This window comes from Lutjanus erythropterus, chromosome 11 (assembly GCF_056507025.1).
Source record: "Lutjanus erythropterus isolate fLutEry1 chromosome 11, fLutEry1.hap2, whole genome shotgun sequence".
NCBI classification, from domain to species: Eukaryota; Metazoa; Chordata; class Actinopteri; order Lutjaniformes; family Lutjanidae; genus Lutjanus; species Lutjanus erythropterus.
Genome location: NC_139327.1, coordinates 2,961,546 through 2,980,285, shown reverse-complemented (window position 1 = coordinate 2,980,285; position 18,740 = coordinate 2,961,546). Strand labels below are relative to the sequence as shown.

Here is an 18,740-nt window from a genome sequence, read left to right as displayed (position 1 = left end):
CAGACTTCTTTCCTCAACTCAGAGTCAGTTCAGTATCATCATCGAGCCGCTGTTTGAGTCCTATAATGGAATGGTGTCCACTGCCAGTGTGGAGGACCTGTGTCGGTCCACTCTGTCCTGGCTGGACCAGCACTGCTCCCTGCCTGCCCTGAGACCCAGTGAGTCCAGTTCATTTTGATAGACTGATAGCATTACTATCATTCCATATGTTTACATTGTACTTTCCCATTAGCTGTGATCTGTTTTTGTCATTTCTCTCAGTGGTTCTGAGTTCACTCCGCCTCCTGAGCACCACCACAGCCATCCTGACAGACCCCAGCCTGCTGCCGGAGCAGGCCACCCTCGCCGTCACCCAGGGCGACCCCGCTGCTGCCCTGGACCACTCCTTACAGCCCGCCACTCGGGACAATGTACACCCCATGTGACCTTCAGAGCAAACCTAAACCGCCATCACAGTGCACAGGAGAGCGCGAGTCAGAGGAGAGCATGTGGAAAGATTAAAAAGACTCAACACTCTGCTCTGAGACTTTCAATAATGCATCATCACATTCCAATAAAACTCACCAGCTGAAAAAAGAATGTATTCAGTACAGCCAAAAATCAGAGGAGCTATAAGTGATCTATGATTAAATTCTGATGATGTAGATATAACATACTTGTAATATAGGCCTTTGCTTTTCATTATATCTCAGCCACTGAATCATTTTCTTTGGTAAAGCTGAAGCTCAGATGATTGGAAGACTATGAATTACTTCATTTTCTGTTTGAATAATTTGGCAACATCCGTTCAAAACCACATTTATTCTCAGTTCCTTTCACATCTCAGGTTCTCTTTTCTGTGTTAAATATGTTATTGCCTTCAATTACTGATCTTTACTCAGTGCAATATGTCTTACAACACCTCATATATCAAAAGCTGCATTGTGTGTCTCACACTGGTGAAAATATTTGAAAAATGTAAGAGAACAGGGTTATTTCAGGATATTAAGTTTTGTGGTTCTTAACATGAAGACTGTGGACCAACAGGACTTCTTGAAAAGAGTCTAGAGGGACTCAGTAAAATGAAAGATGGATAAATTATACTTTTGAAAGTATGTCTGCTTTCATTAGAGAGTTAAGTCTTTTGGTTTTGCAATTTTATAGGGTTACTACAGTTGAGGACAAAATTATTAGCCCCCCCTATGAAAGTTTTTTTCAACATTTTCCCAAGTGCTTTTTTTTAACAGAGCAAGGAATTTTCAACATAACATTTCTAAACATACTAGTTTTCTTTAGAAAGCATACATTATTTCTATTTGCACAAAATAACAGAATTATTTCAGATAAAAACAAAAATAACTAGGGTCAATATTAAAGAATCCCCATTAAGAGCTGATGTTTATATTGAGCCATAGCACAAACCACTGTTGTGCAATGATGAGCTTTAACTTTGTAACACTCAAAGCTTGTAAAATCAATTTAAAACTGATGGTTACATCCAATTTACACACAGTATAAAAACTTCAGTAAGGGTTTGAGCTGTCACTTGAGAAAACATGACAAAAACAAAAGAAATCAGTTTGGACTTGAGAAAAAGAATTGTTGATGCTCACAAAGCAGGAGAAGGATATACAAAGTTATCACAGCATTTCCAAGTGTCAAGAACTGGAGTGAGAAGTATCATGAGGAAATTCAAAGAGAGCCACACAGTACAGAACAAGCCTGGCAGAGGTAGGAAGAGAAAGATTTCAAAGACTCTGGAAAGAAAACTAGTGAGAGACGTGTCTAAAGACCCCAAAACAGCTGCCAAGACGCTAGTGAATGACTTAGCCAAGTCTGGAGTTGTAGTCTCAAAGAAGACAATCACTAGAGCCCTGCACAGGAATGGACTGAGAGGTTGACCAAGAAAAACTCCACTTCTGCAGAAGAGACACCTTCAAGCCGGACTGAAGTATGTGAAGGACAACCTGGAGAAAGATTATGCACACTGGAAGACGTTGCTTATGTTTGGAGAAAGAAGGGAGAGGCGTATAACCCAAAGAACACCATCCCCACAGTGAAACACGGTGGTGGGAGTATTATGCTGTGGGGATGCTTCAGTGTGTCTGGAACTGGGAATCTCGTCAAGGTGGAAGGAATCATGAAGAAAGAAGGATATGTGAAGATTTTGAAAGAAAACCTCAAGCAGTCAGCAGAAAAACTGGGTCTGTCATCACTTTGTCTTCCAACATGACAACAACCCAAAACATACGTGGCTCCTGGTGAAGAACTACCTCCAGAAGACCAAAGTGAACGTTATTGACTGACCTGCTCAAAGACCTGACTTGAATCCTATTGAAAATCTGTGGGGTGAACTGAAGACCAAGGTCCATGTCAGAAGACCATCAAACCTGGAGGATCTTGAGAGATTCACCAAAGAAGACTGGAATTCCTCAGGAGACGTGTCTGAGACTTGTTGAAAACTACAACAAATGACTGCAGGCTGTTATCCAGCAAAAAGGATACACAACTGACTGGTAGCATCAGGGGGACTAATAATTTTGACCCTGGTAGTATTTGTTTTTTGTGAACTAATTTTGTTTCTGTGTGCAAAGTAAAATAATGTAAGCATCCGAAATAAAACTAAGATGTTTGGGAAAGCTATGTTAAAAAAATCCTTGCTCTGTTTAACAGCACTTGGGAAATACTTTTAAAAAATGAAATTTTCATAGAGGAGCTAATAATTTTGTCCTCATCTGTAAATAATGATAAGCATCTTTCCTTAGAATCAGGACAAAAGTTCAGTAGATCAGGGGCTCCCAAACTTTTACATGTCAAAGACCCCCACCATAGATGTACATTAGACCACAGACCCCCAATTTGCAAGAATTTTGTTTGAAATAATCCCCCTAGTATTTTTTTTATGTTTGTCAGTCAAAACAGCTAACCATATTTCTTCTCTTGTTGTTTCAACTTCCAAAAAATGTATTCTATTCCTCATTTTTTCAGGGATGCCATACAAGCCACTGAAGGACTGCTGTTGCTAAAATCACTGCATTAGATCTTAAGTTCACACTTAATAATAACCATCATTAATAAATGGTAAATTGGTAGATAATTAAACTTAGTGGCGGCACGGTGGTGCAGTGGTTAGCACTGCCGCCTCACAGCAAGAAGGTCCTGAGTTCGATCCGTGATCGAGCGTGGGTTCTCTCCGGGTTCTCCGGCTTCCTCCCACAGTCCAAAGACATGCATGCTAGGTTAACTGATAACTCTAAATTGCCTGTAGGTGTGAATGTGAGTGTGAGTGGTTGTCTGTCTATGTTTCAGCCCTGTGATGAACTGGTGACTTGTCCAGGGTGAACCCCACCTCTCACCCAACGTCAGCTGGGATAGACTCCAGCTCCCTGTGACCCTTCATGGATAATTGGTTATGGACAATGAATGATAAATGAATGAATATCTCAGGGCATTTTTCAAATAGAGCAGGTCTACACTGTAGTCTGTATAAATTCTCCCACCATGCAACAGTAGCACAATGCAACTGTCAAGATTCAGAGTAATAGTAATAATAAAAAGAGTGTCATTGTTTGTTAATATTTAAGAAGCTGTTTACTAAAGTTTAATACTGATTTACTGTTTATCAGTGATGCTAAATACAAAGTGTTACCCTGTACAATGGAGAACACAGTTTATAGAAGAACATCACTCCTGAATACAGACATGTTGACTTGTCACTGTAGAAAAGCTCAAGTTTGAGTAATAACATAAACAATGGCTCTGTTCTATTCAGGTGTCCCGGTAAGTCATGACAGTGAGCCTGTATGCACAATACCAGGACCATGAACCTGAAGCAGCTAAATGGAATCCAGCCATCACTCATTTAATCATTCCCATCTGTGTGTTTCCTACTGTGAAATGTCAATATGTCTTCTGTGAAAGAAACATAATGTTGATATGATCTTCAAATGATAACAGACGTTTTCCTCAGCAGCCATGTTGACATGAAATAGCAGGATAAATACAGGTGTTAATAATGATGGTAATTAAGGTTCTGTTACATTCAGGTCAAATAGAGACACAGTCAAGGGTGGAAAGTAACTAAGTATATTTACTTAACTGTACTAAAGTACATTTTTGTGCCATTTTACTTAACATTTACTTCCTTAATTTTGGAGGAACTGTCCCTTAAAGTATATTTTGATCTTTGTACTTTTACTCAAGTATGATTTTGAATGCAGAGTTTACTGGTAACAGAGTGTTTCTACACTAGTATTGCTACTTTTACTTTATTAAAATGCCCAAGTACTTCTTTCACTTCTTCCACCACTGTGTTGTGCATGTTGGCTCACTGGAAAGTTTCTGCTACACTAAACACAATGGGATCTTAAGTATTATCATTGGTAACACCTGTGTTTACCCAACTATTTCATAACAATTTGGCTGCTGTGATGTAAATCTGTTTGAGGTACAGTAAAACACATCATACAGTACAAAGGAGCTTTATCTACCCCTGAATTCACTGATACACAGGTCTCATCACAGCAGACATTTTGGCTCAATATTTTTTTTCATTTTAATTCCTACTGTGACTGTCCATGAAAGAGGCCTTTTTGTTGATGACAGTTTTTCACTGCAGTCATTTTGAAATAAAATAATAGGGTAAACACAAGCGTTAACAATGATGGTAATTAAGGTTGGTTCCATTCATGTCAGAGTCTGGGTGCTGCTATTTTGCATGCTGTCTGCTGAACAGGAGCTTAAGAGGATAGTTCACCCAAAACTGAAAATTCAGTCGTTATCTAATCATCCTCATGCTGATTGAAGGTTGGGTTTAGATTTTTAATCCACACAACACTGCTGGAATTTCACAGGAAAACAGTTGCAGTCCCCCACTTGAAGTGAATGGTGAACAGTTTTCAAATGTAAAAAACAACAGTGTAAAAACATAAAATGCCTCCATACTGCTCGTCTGGTGTAATCCAAGTCTCCTAAAGCCCTGACATGCAGTTCACTTATACATACACACCGTCACACCAAACACACCGAGTTCAGACAGTGTGCACACGCACATGAACGTGACTCCAAGCCAAGGATCTTCAGTGAAGATTCAGGCAAAACAGATCTTTCAAGTCTACTTGGCATGTTTGGGCTTTAGGAGACTTTGATTACACCAGACGAGCAGTATTGAGGCATTTTATGTTTTTACACTGTTGTTTTTTACATTTGAAAACTGGTCACCATTCACTTCCACAGAGTAGATCATGACTGAATCATTTTTGAGTGAACAGTCTCTTTAATTTGTATTAACACCTGTCATCTACTATTTAATATGATATGGCTCCCGTTAAGTATTTTTGACCAAATACATGCAAAACTAATGACATTCCTATCAGCCTAAGCTATAGCCTACTTTGTGTTTAATGCTAAGAAGATGGACATGCTAAATATTAGCACGTTAGCATTGTCATTGTGAGCAATTTATTATTATTTTTGAAAACACCTGTGTTTACCTTAATATTTTATATCAATATTGCTGCCATGAAAAGGGTGTGTGTGTATAGTGAACGGTCTCACTGTGGTCCATGTTATGGACAGACTTGTCCACACAGACATGTTAACAAAACACCACGCTAGGTGACGCTGTCCCAGTGCACTTAACTCTGTGTGGCTGCGGACCGCAGACGCCCCTCCGGGCCGGCAGGGGGCGCTGCGCTGCGGGCGGGGCCGGGGAAGCGCAGTGTGGGGTTTTTGTTCCCAGCTCTCTTCGGTGCGCTGTCCACTTCAGCACCACAAGCCGAGCGGAGGCAGCGGGCTAGCTAACGCTGAAGAGGAGGGACTGAAGGCAAGGCTCAACATCAGCACCAGCACCGACCCGAGTCCCTGAAAAAATACCGAAGAACACCCATCGATATCCGCCTGAAACGCCAACAGCAAGCAGGCTGAAGACTCCAGAAAAGGTAAGAGTTTATAAAGAAGCTTATAGGATAGGATCAAGTTGGTGGAGACGAGCAGGGATAATAACGGGCATCACTGAAGAAGAACAAGCTCCCCTTCCCTTCCTGGTTCATTAATACTGTATGGTCGTATTAAGGCGGTGTTTACGTTAGCTCCTTGTGCTGTTTGTGCGTCATATATCCATCCTGTGGTTAGTTTATGAGAGAGAAACAGGGACACTTGAGTGATAGAAAGCTGTACGGGCACCGTGTTTTTGCTGGGCAGCCTGTGCTCGCTTTGCAGATGGTGCTGTTTTATAACTCGTCGATTTCCGCTGTTACACTGTGGCCAGCTGCTGTTTCTTTACATCCCCCCTGTCTGTCCTGGCTGCGGGACATTTAACATCACCGTCACTGTGCTGATACTGCCGCCTTGTTTGTGTCTGGTTAAACCGCCTCCACTACAGATTACACACCGTGTTCATGTGCGGAATCATCCGGTGTTTCAAGGCTGATGCACACAGAAATAAATACATTAATATGTGTGAGTTGTAGTTATATGAAATAGGATTCTTTAAAAGAGGCAGAAATTTGAACAGACTTTGGTTCACAGATGTGGTTACTTAACATGTGTTGGATAGTTTCCCATTGTGAATAGTTTGTAAATAGTTATTTGGTCACGTACTGTTTTGTCAGTATAGTGGCAGAGCTTTACTTTACTCTGTTGGTAAATTATTTAAAATATTAGTGATGCTTTTACTCTATTTATAATTGAAGCAGTCGACAGTGTTCTACTTGGTGTCATTTTATTAACAATGTGTGAATCCTCATACAGTGCTGGTGGGCTGAAGTGTCAGGTCTCATGAGCAGCCAAACTGTAAATTGTTGGTAAATATTTCCCGATGCACAAAACTGTGCACTGAGGGAGTGTCGCTTTGTTACAGCTTCTGGTTAATTTGAAACATTTGAAAGAGCAGATATTTTAGGGATTAACTGAGATTTCTTTTGAAGATAAAACCATACACATGTAGAGCATATTTTAAAGAGATAAATTTAACTTCTTTGCTGTTGTGCAGTCTTTCTGGGAAATGTAAGATTTCTTGGACATCCTGATAAGAGCTGCAATTATATAATCGATTTATCTGTTTGAATCCTCAAAAAGAGTAAAAACTGTCTGATTCCATCTTCTTAAATGCCATTATTTCCTGGTTTCTTATCCTCTCTGACAGTAAAATGAATATCTCAGGGTTGTGGGCAAAACAAGACATTTGAGGATGTCACATTTGTGTTTTGGGAGACAGTCATCAACATTTTTCACCATTTTCTGACATTTTATAGAGCAAACAACTATTTGATTAATTGAAAAAATAATCAACAGATTACTCAACAATAAAAATGATTAGTTGCAGCCCTACTCCCTGATATATTTAATATAACATATATCAGAGGTCTAAGGAAAGGATAAAATTCTATTGTAATATTATAGAAATAGTAATACAGAAGAATATGAAAGGATCTCAGGAGTTCATAAAACACAGTAAATCCCTACAGGGACAGTGAAGTGCTTCAGTTATTTTCAGCAGAGAGGACCTCAGTACGTGTGACTAGCTCCAAGCTGTCTCCTAATACATGGAATGTTATATTGTGGCACAAAATATTGATACAAGAGCTGAAATTATTTGTCAGTTAATTCATTGGTTGATTTACAGAAAATTAATAGGCTACCATTGTGTCTTTTGAGTTATTTTCAATTGAAATACCAAACATTTGATGTTTCCTACTTATCTAATTTGAGGATTTGCTGCTTTTTTCTGATGTATAAAGGGCTGCAGCTAATGATTATTTTGATTATTGATTAATCTGCTGATTATTTTCATGATTAATTAATTTATTGTTCTTAGTTGAGTCTTTAAATAAAAAAGGGAAAATGCCAATCACAATTTCCCAAAGCCAAAGTGACGTCTTTAAATTGCTTAATTTGCCCAAGCAACGGTCCAAAACCAAAAAGACTCTTCTTTTACAGTCATAAATGATAAAGAAAAGTGCAGCCCTTATATTTAAGGAGCTAGAAAAATGACTGAAACACTTAATCACTTATCAAAATATTTGGCAACTGCTTTTCTATGATTGACTAGTTGTTGCATTTGAAGATGTCACCTTGGGATATTTTTCATGATTTTCTACCAAATCTTAAGCCAAATGATGAATTAATTGAGAAAATCATCATCAGATTAGTTGATAATAAAAATGATTATTATTTTCAGAATACAACTGATGACAAAAACTCACAATCCATCATGCTGCTGCAATTTACATGACAATATGCAGCTGTGTGACTAAATTCAGGAATGCTTGCTGCGGTCTGTGCGGACATAGCCAATGAGTCTTTGCCTCTGTCCCTTATGAACAATCAGCACCCGGTGTGTGACACGCTGCTCGCTTGAAAAGGAACAGTCAGCAGGAGCCGTGTGACTGACAGGACAGTGATGGTGCTGACCAAATACTCAGCTGCATGGGACTCGAGCTCCACTGCGCTGCGTCTGACCAAACTGAAATAACTGAGTGAATCTGGGGGAAGCAGTCTTCCATTTTGTCAGAGGCGGTGAGATAGGCCCAGGTGAGGTAAGAGCCTGATAGAGGGATTAGCTTGTATTAGGATGTGGCTGCTCATAGAGGTGTGCAAGAGAAATGTCAGTCACTCTGGCTCTATCTTCCTCCGCCGTCTGTCTCTCAGCCTCTTCCTCCACCAAGCATCTGTCTCCCGCCTGCTCCACATTCACATTGTTCCTAGATGAGCGGTGATACTCCACCCCCCTCCACCACCTCCACCTCCACCACCAGCACCACTCTGCAGCATCTCAGTGGTTCTCCTGGCTGTCCCTCCTCACCACATGCAGTCTCTGTCAGTGCATGCTTCCCTGCGCTCTCCTCCATCACGCTGGCAGACACACACTGCTCCTCCTCCTGTCCTACTTCCTTCTTCTTCAGCTCTCCTGAAGGGCAAAGCCGCTGCTGGTGATGTGTCGGGGGGGGTGGTAGAAAGGTGGCTGTTATCATACTGGAGTGTTTCCGGCAAGTACCATTTACCAAGTGTAAAAGCACAATAGCTGGACATTGTCTCATGATGTGGTGTGGTCTCTCTCACACACACACACACACACACACACACACACACACACACACACACACACACACACACACACACACACACAAACACACACACACACACACACACACACACACACACACACACAGGAAGTGTGTGTCTGCTTATTCATAGAAAGAATTCATAGAAACAGAGTCTGGATTTGCAAGTAACAGGAAAAGCCTGAAACATTACTTTGTGATTCTCCTTGAATCTGTACTTCAGTCGGCAGAGTGAGGACTGTGTGAGGCTGGGCTGTGTGGTTTCTCTGCAGGTGGTAACTCCTTCATGTTTTATTTAAAAGCCCTGTCAATTTTTCTTCATGTCTCAAATCCAAACCCACTTAGAGAGTATTTCTAGCTAAAGAGTTGAGTTTTACTGATGTATCATTTGGGTGGAGTGGGTGTGAAGTGGCATATTAAGGAAATTGTGTTTTATTTTGGCAGTTTTTGAAGCAAACTTATCACAGTGATCAATCAGAGATTGAACAAGACCTTGCACCAAAAGATATTTGACACACTTTCATACTTTTTTTGTTGTTGTTGTTTTGAACATTTTCTTTCACTGTTTTTTAAAATTATTTTACTATTATTTAGTTACAATTTGTTCATGATTGATAGATGATATTGACTAGTTGCAAATGATCTATTACAAATACATGAACAAAGCAAATAAGTATGTAACTCAATTCATGCTATTATTCCTCAAAAAAATTTACAGCAAGGCTACATTAAGCAAGTAAACATCACATAATATTAGATTTTAAGTTGGGGAAGTTTTACAAACTAGAAAATCTGAAAACTATTTTGACATTAGAACTGCATTGATCAATCAGTTATAATTAGTATTGGATTAGTAGCCAACTATTTTGATAATCATTTAGGTTTGAACAGTTTTTTTTTTAAGAAAGTCCAAATTCTCTGATTTCAGCTTCTTAAATGTGAATATTTTCTGGTTTCTTGACTTCCTTAACTCAGTAAACTGAATATCTTTGGGTTGTGGACAAAGTAAGACATTTGAGGACTTCATCTTAGACTATGGGAAACAATGATCAACATTTTTCATCTTTTTCTGACATTTTATAGACCAAACAACTAATCAATTAATTGATAAGGTAATCTGCAGATTATTTTACAGTTAAAATAATTGTGAGTTGCAGCTCTATTTGGGATTACTCAGTTTATTCCACTCACTTTGTTAAACTAGATTCACTTACTAATATTTAGCTTAAAGGGCAGGGTCACAGTTTTACGTATGTGCCCAGTGAACATTAAAACAGCTTTCACTCACTGTCCTTCCTCCTGTTCAGGGCACAAAATTAGCACCAGCCAGCAGCCAACTGCTGGTAAAATGGCTGGTGAATTTTTTCACTCAGCAGCCAACAAAACAATTGTAATCTACTGAGTAAAATTTGAACATCCGCTAGCTATTTGGCTGATAGACAAAAAAGTAAATTTTGGAGCCTGCTCCTTCGAATACTGGCCCATTGAAAGATCCCTTCCCACGGGGGACAAAATCCACAGATCTGCATAAAAATTCATTCCAAATATATTATATATTTATGAGGCTCCAAATCAAGTGGGTTTGTTCCAAAGTTATGGTTTTAACATTACAAAAATAAGGGATTAGTAATAAAAAGTTTGGCAGATACCCTCTTGATTTGTCTTTCTCAGACTGCAGAAGCCTCATATCAGAGTAGATTCAGACAGCTTTAAAAACCTTTTTTCTCTGAAGGAGGATGGTGGATTTTCCCCCACGTCTCGAACAGACCCGTATCAAAGCAGCTTGTGAAAGAGTCATGAAATGTAATCTATGGACACAGACAAGAATTGTACATGTTTTAGTGTCAATGAGCCTGACTTTCAAATTAATAAGGATGAGCATAATATGAAGAGCAAGAAGGTTTAGGCAGGGAGGAGGACGATGTAGAACAGAGGGTCAAACATGGTGTGGTTGCCATGTGAGACCAACAGTCAATGTCGATTGCTTTAAGAAAGTAATTGTAGCTAAAATGATGAACATTTCCTAAACCTAACCAAGTAGTTTTGGTACCTGAACTAAACTAAACTGCCTCAGTTTGAAAGTGTAACTGAATGTTGCATATTTATTATTGCTAGCCTGACCACAGAATGAGAAGATGGTGGACAATACACTGTGTGCTGAGTTAGGCCTGGGCAATATAACTGAAAAACCTATGGTGTGAATGACAACAGAGGGTGGAAGCAGCAGAGGTGATAAAGCAAGTTTGTTGTATTATCGCTTGGTGATACAGACAAAATCAAATATCACAATTTTAGTTTTAGACCAAATACCTCACTGTCCATGTTTCCACAATATTGTATGGTGGACTATTAGTGCTTTCAGAATGAGATTTTTTATCCACATTATTTCAGTAATGTAGATATAATGACCCAGTGGATAATAGGGGTGGGTAAAAATATCGAAAAATCGATGCATCGAAATTATCCACCCCCTAATTCAATATTGATTAAGCAAACCCTCTGAATCGATTCACCTCCTGGCCACTGGGGGCGCTGAGTGCAACATCTTCGTGTGATTCGCGTTTTAAGGATGGAGGCTGCACGCGACCAAACAACAACAATATGTCTGCAAACTACCGCCAAGCTCTGTCCGCGCACAGAAGATAACAGAGTCTGTTGCCGTCTTCATTTGCAAGGACCTTCGACCGTACAGTGTCATGGAAAATGAAGGTTTTAAGAAGATGGTACACACACTTGAACCACGAGACGCTATACCAACACGAAAACACATGACAGAGGTCGCCATCCCAAAGCTGTACACAGAGGTGAAGACAGAGGTTTATATGCACAAGTGAGCTATTATGGTGCTGCTAATGTTTTATTTTCAGATGTTTTATTGCCCAAAGATGTGAAGTAACATACCACATGTGTTATGGGCATGAAAATAAATATTTAAAAATTGCCAACAGGTACTCTTAATTATTTGTATATTTCTACTTCTTACTGAATCGATATTGAAGAATTTAAATCAATATCGAATCGAATCGAAATCGAATCAAATCGAAACCTAAAGAATCGAAATCGAATCGAATCGTGAGGTTCTTAACAATACCCAGCCCTAGTGGATAAAGTCAAATAATACAACATTACACACTGTATTCTGCTGTATTCTAATCCAGCCTTTAAAACCAAGAAAAGACAACACTTATGACATATGACAATAGAACCATATCCAAAATCTGTCATGATATCATGGGTGCAGCATTGTGTCTGTGTCTGTTGGCTATTACTCATGACTTCTAACCAATCAGATAGTGCTGTGGGCGGAACATTGAGCCAGACTACAGAGTGTAGAAGTGTATTATACTGTACGGTGTATAATTGTCTACTATATGTACTATAGTATATACATTGTACAGTACTGTATAAGACAGTAAAGTATAGTATTCTGTATAGTATTATTATTAGTATGCTGTACAGTATTATTATTATCATTTAACTTTTATTATATATGTGTATATATATCTATATATTTTTTTTAAATATTATTATTCTCACTGTAAGAATTACATGACATTACTATGGTGATAATTACAGACAGAGAGATTAAAGCCAAGTGCATTTTTAAAATAATTTAACCTCAATCCTACATCTTTTTCTTTTTGGCTGACCTGAAAAATGATCTGATCCGTGACTGAAAACCATAATATGATCGGACCGTAAATTTTGTGATCTGTTGCACCTCAACTATCTAGTCTCATATCAAGATACAATATGATATTGCCAAGCCCTATGCTGAGTGTCATGAAAAAAAGAGAAATCAAACACAAAAGAAGAAAGAGATAGAAAGAGATCTGTTAATGGCCACTGGTATGAGCAGGAAGTGTGTGATGTTTTGTATGAACGTGATTCAGAGACCTGATTCCCCACGATGATAACATCAAAATAATTCATAAAAACATGTTGAAACAATCTCACACACAAGCAGTTTATCCAAAAACCAATTTACAGTTTCCCCTCCTACCAGACACTCCTGGTGCTGTAACCTCCAACCATCTTCTGCTGTTGCTGTAAGACCCTGATCTGATATAGATCGATACCCAGCACACTCTGCACTGGCTGCGGTCCTTGAGAGGCTGTTATGAGCCGTGTGCTGATGTTGTGTGGGGTGTTGTTGTCATCATCAGAACCTGCAGCAGCCCACTCACAGGCACAATGCAGCACCTTCCTTCCTATCTTCCATTAAGGTTACCTGAGATAAATTATCCCCGTAAGAAAATCCTCCACCCCTCCTGTGGCTGTGCAGCGGGGCCTGCAGTGTCACGGCACTCAGGCTGACAAAATAGAACGCCACTCTTCCCATGTTAGAGCGCATCCATTTTTAATCCTCCGCCTTTGAGTACACGCAAACAGACACGCACGCACAAACAGGTACACACTCACTCTCTGTCTGTCTGTCTGATTCTTCTTGGAGTTTGCTTTTGATGTTTTATCCCATTTCTCAAAATCTGGCAGTAGAGCTGCACGTGTATCATCATGTGTGGGTTTATTTTGTACATTTCCAATGTTTAGTGAAGCGATGCTGAATCCAGTATGGGAGGTAGATATGTTGTTGGATTCTGCATCCCTGTGCCTCTGATGTAACAGGTACAGTTTTGCTATGAAGTCTGTGACTTCAGTGGCTCAGAGGTACAGATGTCATTACAGTTTACTGGGGAATAGTGGTGAAATTCAGCCCTGGACCTGTCTGTCTGGAGAGCAGTGGAATGAAGTGGAACCACTGTCTCTGTTTTGATTGCAATTTGATTGCTTATTACATGACCTTTTACTATGAATTGAGAGAAGCAGAAAACAGGTCGATTTTAGCTCCACTTCCTATGTTACTGCTGTTTACTGCTGTTTACAAGGTTCATTAGTAGAGGGTAGGTCAGCTCAATTTATGTGAATTATTAACGTTAAAATACCCCCTACTCTTGGTGGTCTTTTGAGTGCACAGACCAAACTCCATTCTTCACTTTGGTCTACAGGCACAATCAGCATCCCTGTCATATATGCAGTTACATCATAAAGCTACCGCAACAAACTTTCATATTGTGTTGATTTTGAAGACTCCTGTGGACAAAAGTAGTACTTTTCCCACCGCCATAACCATGAAATATAACATCAAAAACAAATTTGTCTAAATAAAAATCTAATCCTGTAACCTCCTTAAACACAGGCTTGTTTCATCTGATTTCAAGCACAATCTGACCTGCTTATGCAGATCATATAGAGGCATCAGTATCAAACTGAGACTGTTGTATTTCCAGTTTAAAAACTGTTTGTAGTAGCTTTAACTAACATACGATGAAGTGTGCCACAGACTACACGTACTGACTGACTTGGCACTGTAGCTACTGTCTTCACCCTGAGATAGGAAAGTGACCTATGCCATTCAAAACGGGGCAGATAGGAGGGGGCAGAAACAAAACCTTCAAAAAGTTTTCATGTTTGAATTATTTCAAAAGCTTCAATTAAATATATGTATTCAATTGCATAACTTAAAAACCTTTTTGCACTGATGGTTATACCATTGTTAGACTATTGAGTCTCGATTTGTCAGGCTCAACAGCTCATTAGTTTTATGCCCTGACGACTATCATTTAGGTCTACATTTTCAAATTCTACTTTTAAAAAAGAGTCTATAAGAAAAAAGTCTATGTGGTAGTGTGATGTAATGACCAGTAAGCTAAACTCTGCTGTCTTTGTTTTTTCCCCAGACGTGCTGAATGTTGCAAGTAGCCAGGGTTGGAGAAAGGATTTTGATTATGGAAAATGAAAGATCATTTCAGTCGATTTTCTATTTAATATTAGAAATTGTGACACCCCTAATAATTATACATGATGGACACCAGACCAAATCTAAATATGTGTATGTTGTCTCGGTGTTAGGATTTGACTGAGATAGAACCTTAAGAAAGTGTGCCATTTTTACAGAAATTGCACAAACAGACACTAAGGGTTTTTAAGTACTTTAATTGCCTTTGAGCTTTGCGTCACAGCTGCTGCTGCAACTGCTGACCATGCCGGAGAGCGTGCCAAATCAGTGGACCAAACTACAACTTCCAGTTGTTTTGAGAACACCAGCACACACCTCTCCCTTTAACCTCAAACTGTGTCTTTGCCTCACATCTCTCACTCAACACCCCCCCTTTCAACCTGCGCCACCTCTGGGAGGTGCCTCTCACAAAGCGCTGCTACAGAGTATGACTCATCTTGATAACCAAGTCAGACTGTGAGCCTCTTGTATGGGATAGAGATGCCAATATGAGCCTCAGCTCGTCTGTTTAGAGCCTGTCCTCCTCTCACATCCTCTTGAAATCACTCATTCAGAGCTGATTAAGTTTTTCTTTCGATAGTTTGGATTTGGATTCTGTACATCTGTGATGCAACTTTAGGTTCGAGGTCAGCCTCCCACTGTGGAAAGCATTTAAGCAAGTTGGAAGATCAAGAGAACGCCTGCTTCATCTGCTGATCAAAGGGAGCTTAGCCCCAGATTCATCCTCATCAAGAAGCAGAAAAACATTAGATAAAATTTAGATCAAGGACTAAAAACTGAATAATTTAATGCAACTTTTTATATTTTGTCGTGTTGGGGTGTGTTTCTAATGAACTTTGTCCTCTGCAGCTGATAATTGTTAAATAAGACAATGTTTTATTCATTAGTTTCCTCAGATCTATTATTACTAAATTAAATGTTAGCCTTATTATCCATTGAAATCAGTGCATTCTTTTCTACTAGACGGATGTGTTTTCTGTGGCGTGCATGTGCTTGTGCGTGTCGGTTAGAGTGTGTGTCTGTTTTGGCAAGAGATGTGCGATAAAACGGGCACATGAAACTGCATTATTGAAGTCAATACAGTCATGAGAAACGGCCGCGCTCTTTTCGAGTCGGGCCCGTTTGAAGCTGTCACCCAGTTACTGCTCAAAGGGCACTGTTTGACTGCTTGTTAGCCATCTTTGGGCTCTGTGTGTATGTACTCTGTGTGTGTGTGTGTGTGTGGTACTGTCCCCTAGGGATCCCCTTCCTCTATCCCACTGACTTCAGAGCTGCTTTGAAGTTCTTCCTCAGAGGAGAGGTGAAGGGGAGGGGAGACGGGGGGGAGAGGCTGAGACAAAGAGGGGTGGGGGGAGGGAGAGAACAGTGAAAATGCTTCATTTTTTATTCCTGTGCTCACTCTGCTCATTGCAGAACTGTGTCCCTCATAATTTGAGAATGATGTCATAAGCCACATGGTGTTTTTTGTATGACAAAGTGTGGCTGCGTCGTCTGCGGCGAGTGTGAAATCACAGGAGGACTCGGAGACGGAGAGAGTGGTCGATGCCAGGAGAGCACTGTGTTAGGAATTTACAGCATATTAGGGTGGTCATGTAGCTGCTCTCGGTCAGCTCATGAATAATGGAGGGGATCAGTGTCTAGTTCCATCAGGTGATCCTGGTGTACTTTTCAGGAGCCATGTGTGTGTGTGTGTGGGTGTGTTTGAGTGTGTGTGGGCGTGAGGGTGAGAAGAATGGAGAGAGGCGCAATGAGAGCAGCTGCTGCGGCCAACACACCCTCAACACAAAACCATCTGCCGTGCTGACTCCAGAGAGCTAATACACACATACACACACTTCCTACCCTATTCTCTCTTCAGCAAACACACACCACACAATTCATCTACCTATCTACATATCCTCATATCTATTTATCTTTCTTTAACATCTTTTAAAGGGATAGTTCAGCTTTTTGAATTTGGGTGGTATGAGGCCTTTATCAATAGTCAGTGTATTGTACCTAAAGTGGTGGTGCAAAACAAAACACAAAAAAAAGGCAAAACACATTTTAGCTACTTAGAAAAAGGTCCATCTAAAAAATTCAATATCAGTTTAAGTGTATACTATATTGAGAATATTTTCACCACTTTACCTTCCTGTCAGACAGTTTTTTCTGATTACTTTTCTGACTACTGTAACTACAGTTATATAAGCCAAAAATTACTTTATCTTGCTCAACCAGACTTCTGTTACAAAAAGAGTAATTTTACCTTGCAGAAGACAGGGGTTGCTGGTCCTCCGCTGCCTCAGTCTGTTAGTTTGTGCTTTAGTGTGAATTAGAACTAACCTTTTAAAACAACAAAGTCACACAATTTTACACCCTTCGACACTGGACAAAAAAAAACAAATTCTAACACCCTCTAATATCTGGCTTTTGTCTTCAGTGGGAAAGGTTACAACTGGCATTCAGTCCCAGGTCAAATGACTCTGTAGTAGTCACAGGTATTTATCGGCTCCACCTCTAATCAACAGTGATGAAAACAGGATATGCTAATTTTCACTCCTTTTCCATCAAAGGCGATAAAGGCTTGTCACATCCATTAACTTCTGTGTCCCTTTTGCTCCTTCTCCATACACATGTGCCCAGCACAGTGAAGTGTGCTCCTACTTATGTGTGTTTAAGTGATACATGTGATACAGAGTCGAATGGCTGTAAAATGGTGAATAAAAATCCTAGAAATTCTTCACAACTTCCCTGATATTTTTTTTATCTTAAGATTTTATAATGACGCAGCAAAATCATGAAATGTGAGGTTTTCATAACTTAACATGACTCTTATACAGCTGAAACAAAAGAATAAGTAGGGATGGCTTGATACCACTTTTTTGTTCTTGATACCAATATTGATACTGCAACTGTGAGTGTCTGCCTATACCAATAACAACCCAATAGTTATTTTGGGTTTCTTTCTCCACAGCAATTTATCACTTAGCTTCCTACATCAGTATTCCTGCTGCCTCTCCAAACTGGAGGTAATACACAGTTAGTAATACACTGACTACTGATAAATACAACCCCATTTCTCATTATCAGAATTATCACTTTAATGTAGCTAAATGTATTTAGAAAAATGTGCCTCATACCTTTTTTCTGTGAAATTATGCCTGTGAGCAAAAAGGATTTGTCTGTGTAATAGCAGCACAACATTTTCTATGTAGGGTCAGGCTCCCAATTTTGCAATGTTGTGGAAGAAAAAGACCTATAAGATAATTAACCTCCAATGTGTGAAACCCGTAGAAATTAATGACTGAACTATGTTTTAATTAGCACGTTTGGTTTATCCAAAATCCACAAAAGACATGAAATTTAAATCAGCGCCCCAAAGCCAAACTTCAGCTCTGCCTCGAGAGATTTACACACACGCAAACGTGCACGCACACAATCAGCAAACTCACATAAATGCCTTATTAATGATGGTGCTTTATTGCAGGTGTTTATCATGCAGGAAATGATTGTTTTTGTGTCTCAGTGCTCCTCAGAAAGCCCCCTGAATCCTGCTGCGGCGATAGATACTGTAGATAAAGCAAAATAGTGAGTGGGAGAAATGATCCTCTCAGCAGCCCATCCAGAGCTGTCATAATCCTGAGTGGGTGAGGTGCTGGAGAGGATCGGGCACAGATAAGATGATGACTCAGGGAGCAGCTCTCACATGAGGAAATGAGACAGAGCCTCAATAATGGCTTGTTTGGTGAATTACTAACCTCCCTCTCTCACCCATTAAAAACAGTATTTACAAGGGTAAACTAATATAATCCCCTGCTAGCCTCAGCCTGCAGTTTTATGGTCTATGTAAATCATGCTGAATCTTATTTGGATCACGTACAGCCTTTTAAATAAACAGCATTTTAATTGCTCTGGATAAA

General features: G+C 39.7%; 2 protein-coding genes across 7 annotated transcripts in view; both read left to right on the top strand.

Annotated features, from left to right (window-relative positions):
- Window positions 1-3,557, top strand: part of mlxipl (MLX interacting protein like) — a 36,958-nt gene extending 33,401 nt beyond the window's left edge. For 2 of the 4 annotated variants that reach the window (XM_084730458.1, XM_084730456.1), the window contains exons 16-17: window positions 29-158; window positions 262-3,557. In XM_084730458.1, coding sequence (XP_084586584.1) covers window positions 29-158; window positions 262-425 — 294 coding nt within the window. In that variant the 3' untranslated portion in view covers window positions 426-3,557. Of the gene's footprint in view, window positions 1-28; window positions 159-232 lie in introns of all 4 variants that reach the window. The other 2 variants (XR_014771575.1, XM_084730457.1) reach the window with 2 other exon arrangements.
- A 2,189-nt stretch (window positions 3,558-5,746) lies between these two features.
- Window positions 5,747-18,740, top strand: part of srrm3 (serine/arginine repetitive matrix 3) — a 118,055-nt gene continuing 105,061 nt past the window's right edge. For all 3 annotated transcript variants that reach the window (XM_084730454.1, XM_084730453.1, XM_084730452.1), the window contains exon 1: window positions 5,747-5,918. The gene's annotated coding sequence lies outside the window, so the exon portion shown is untranslated. The remainder of the gene's footprint in view (window positions 5,919-18,740) is intronic.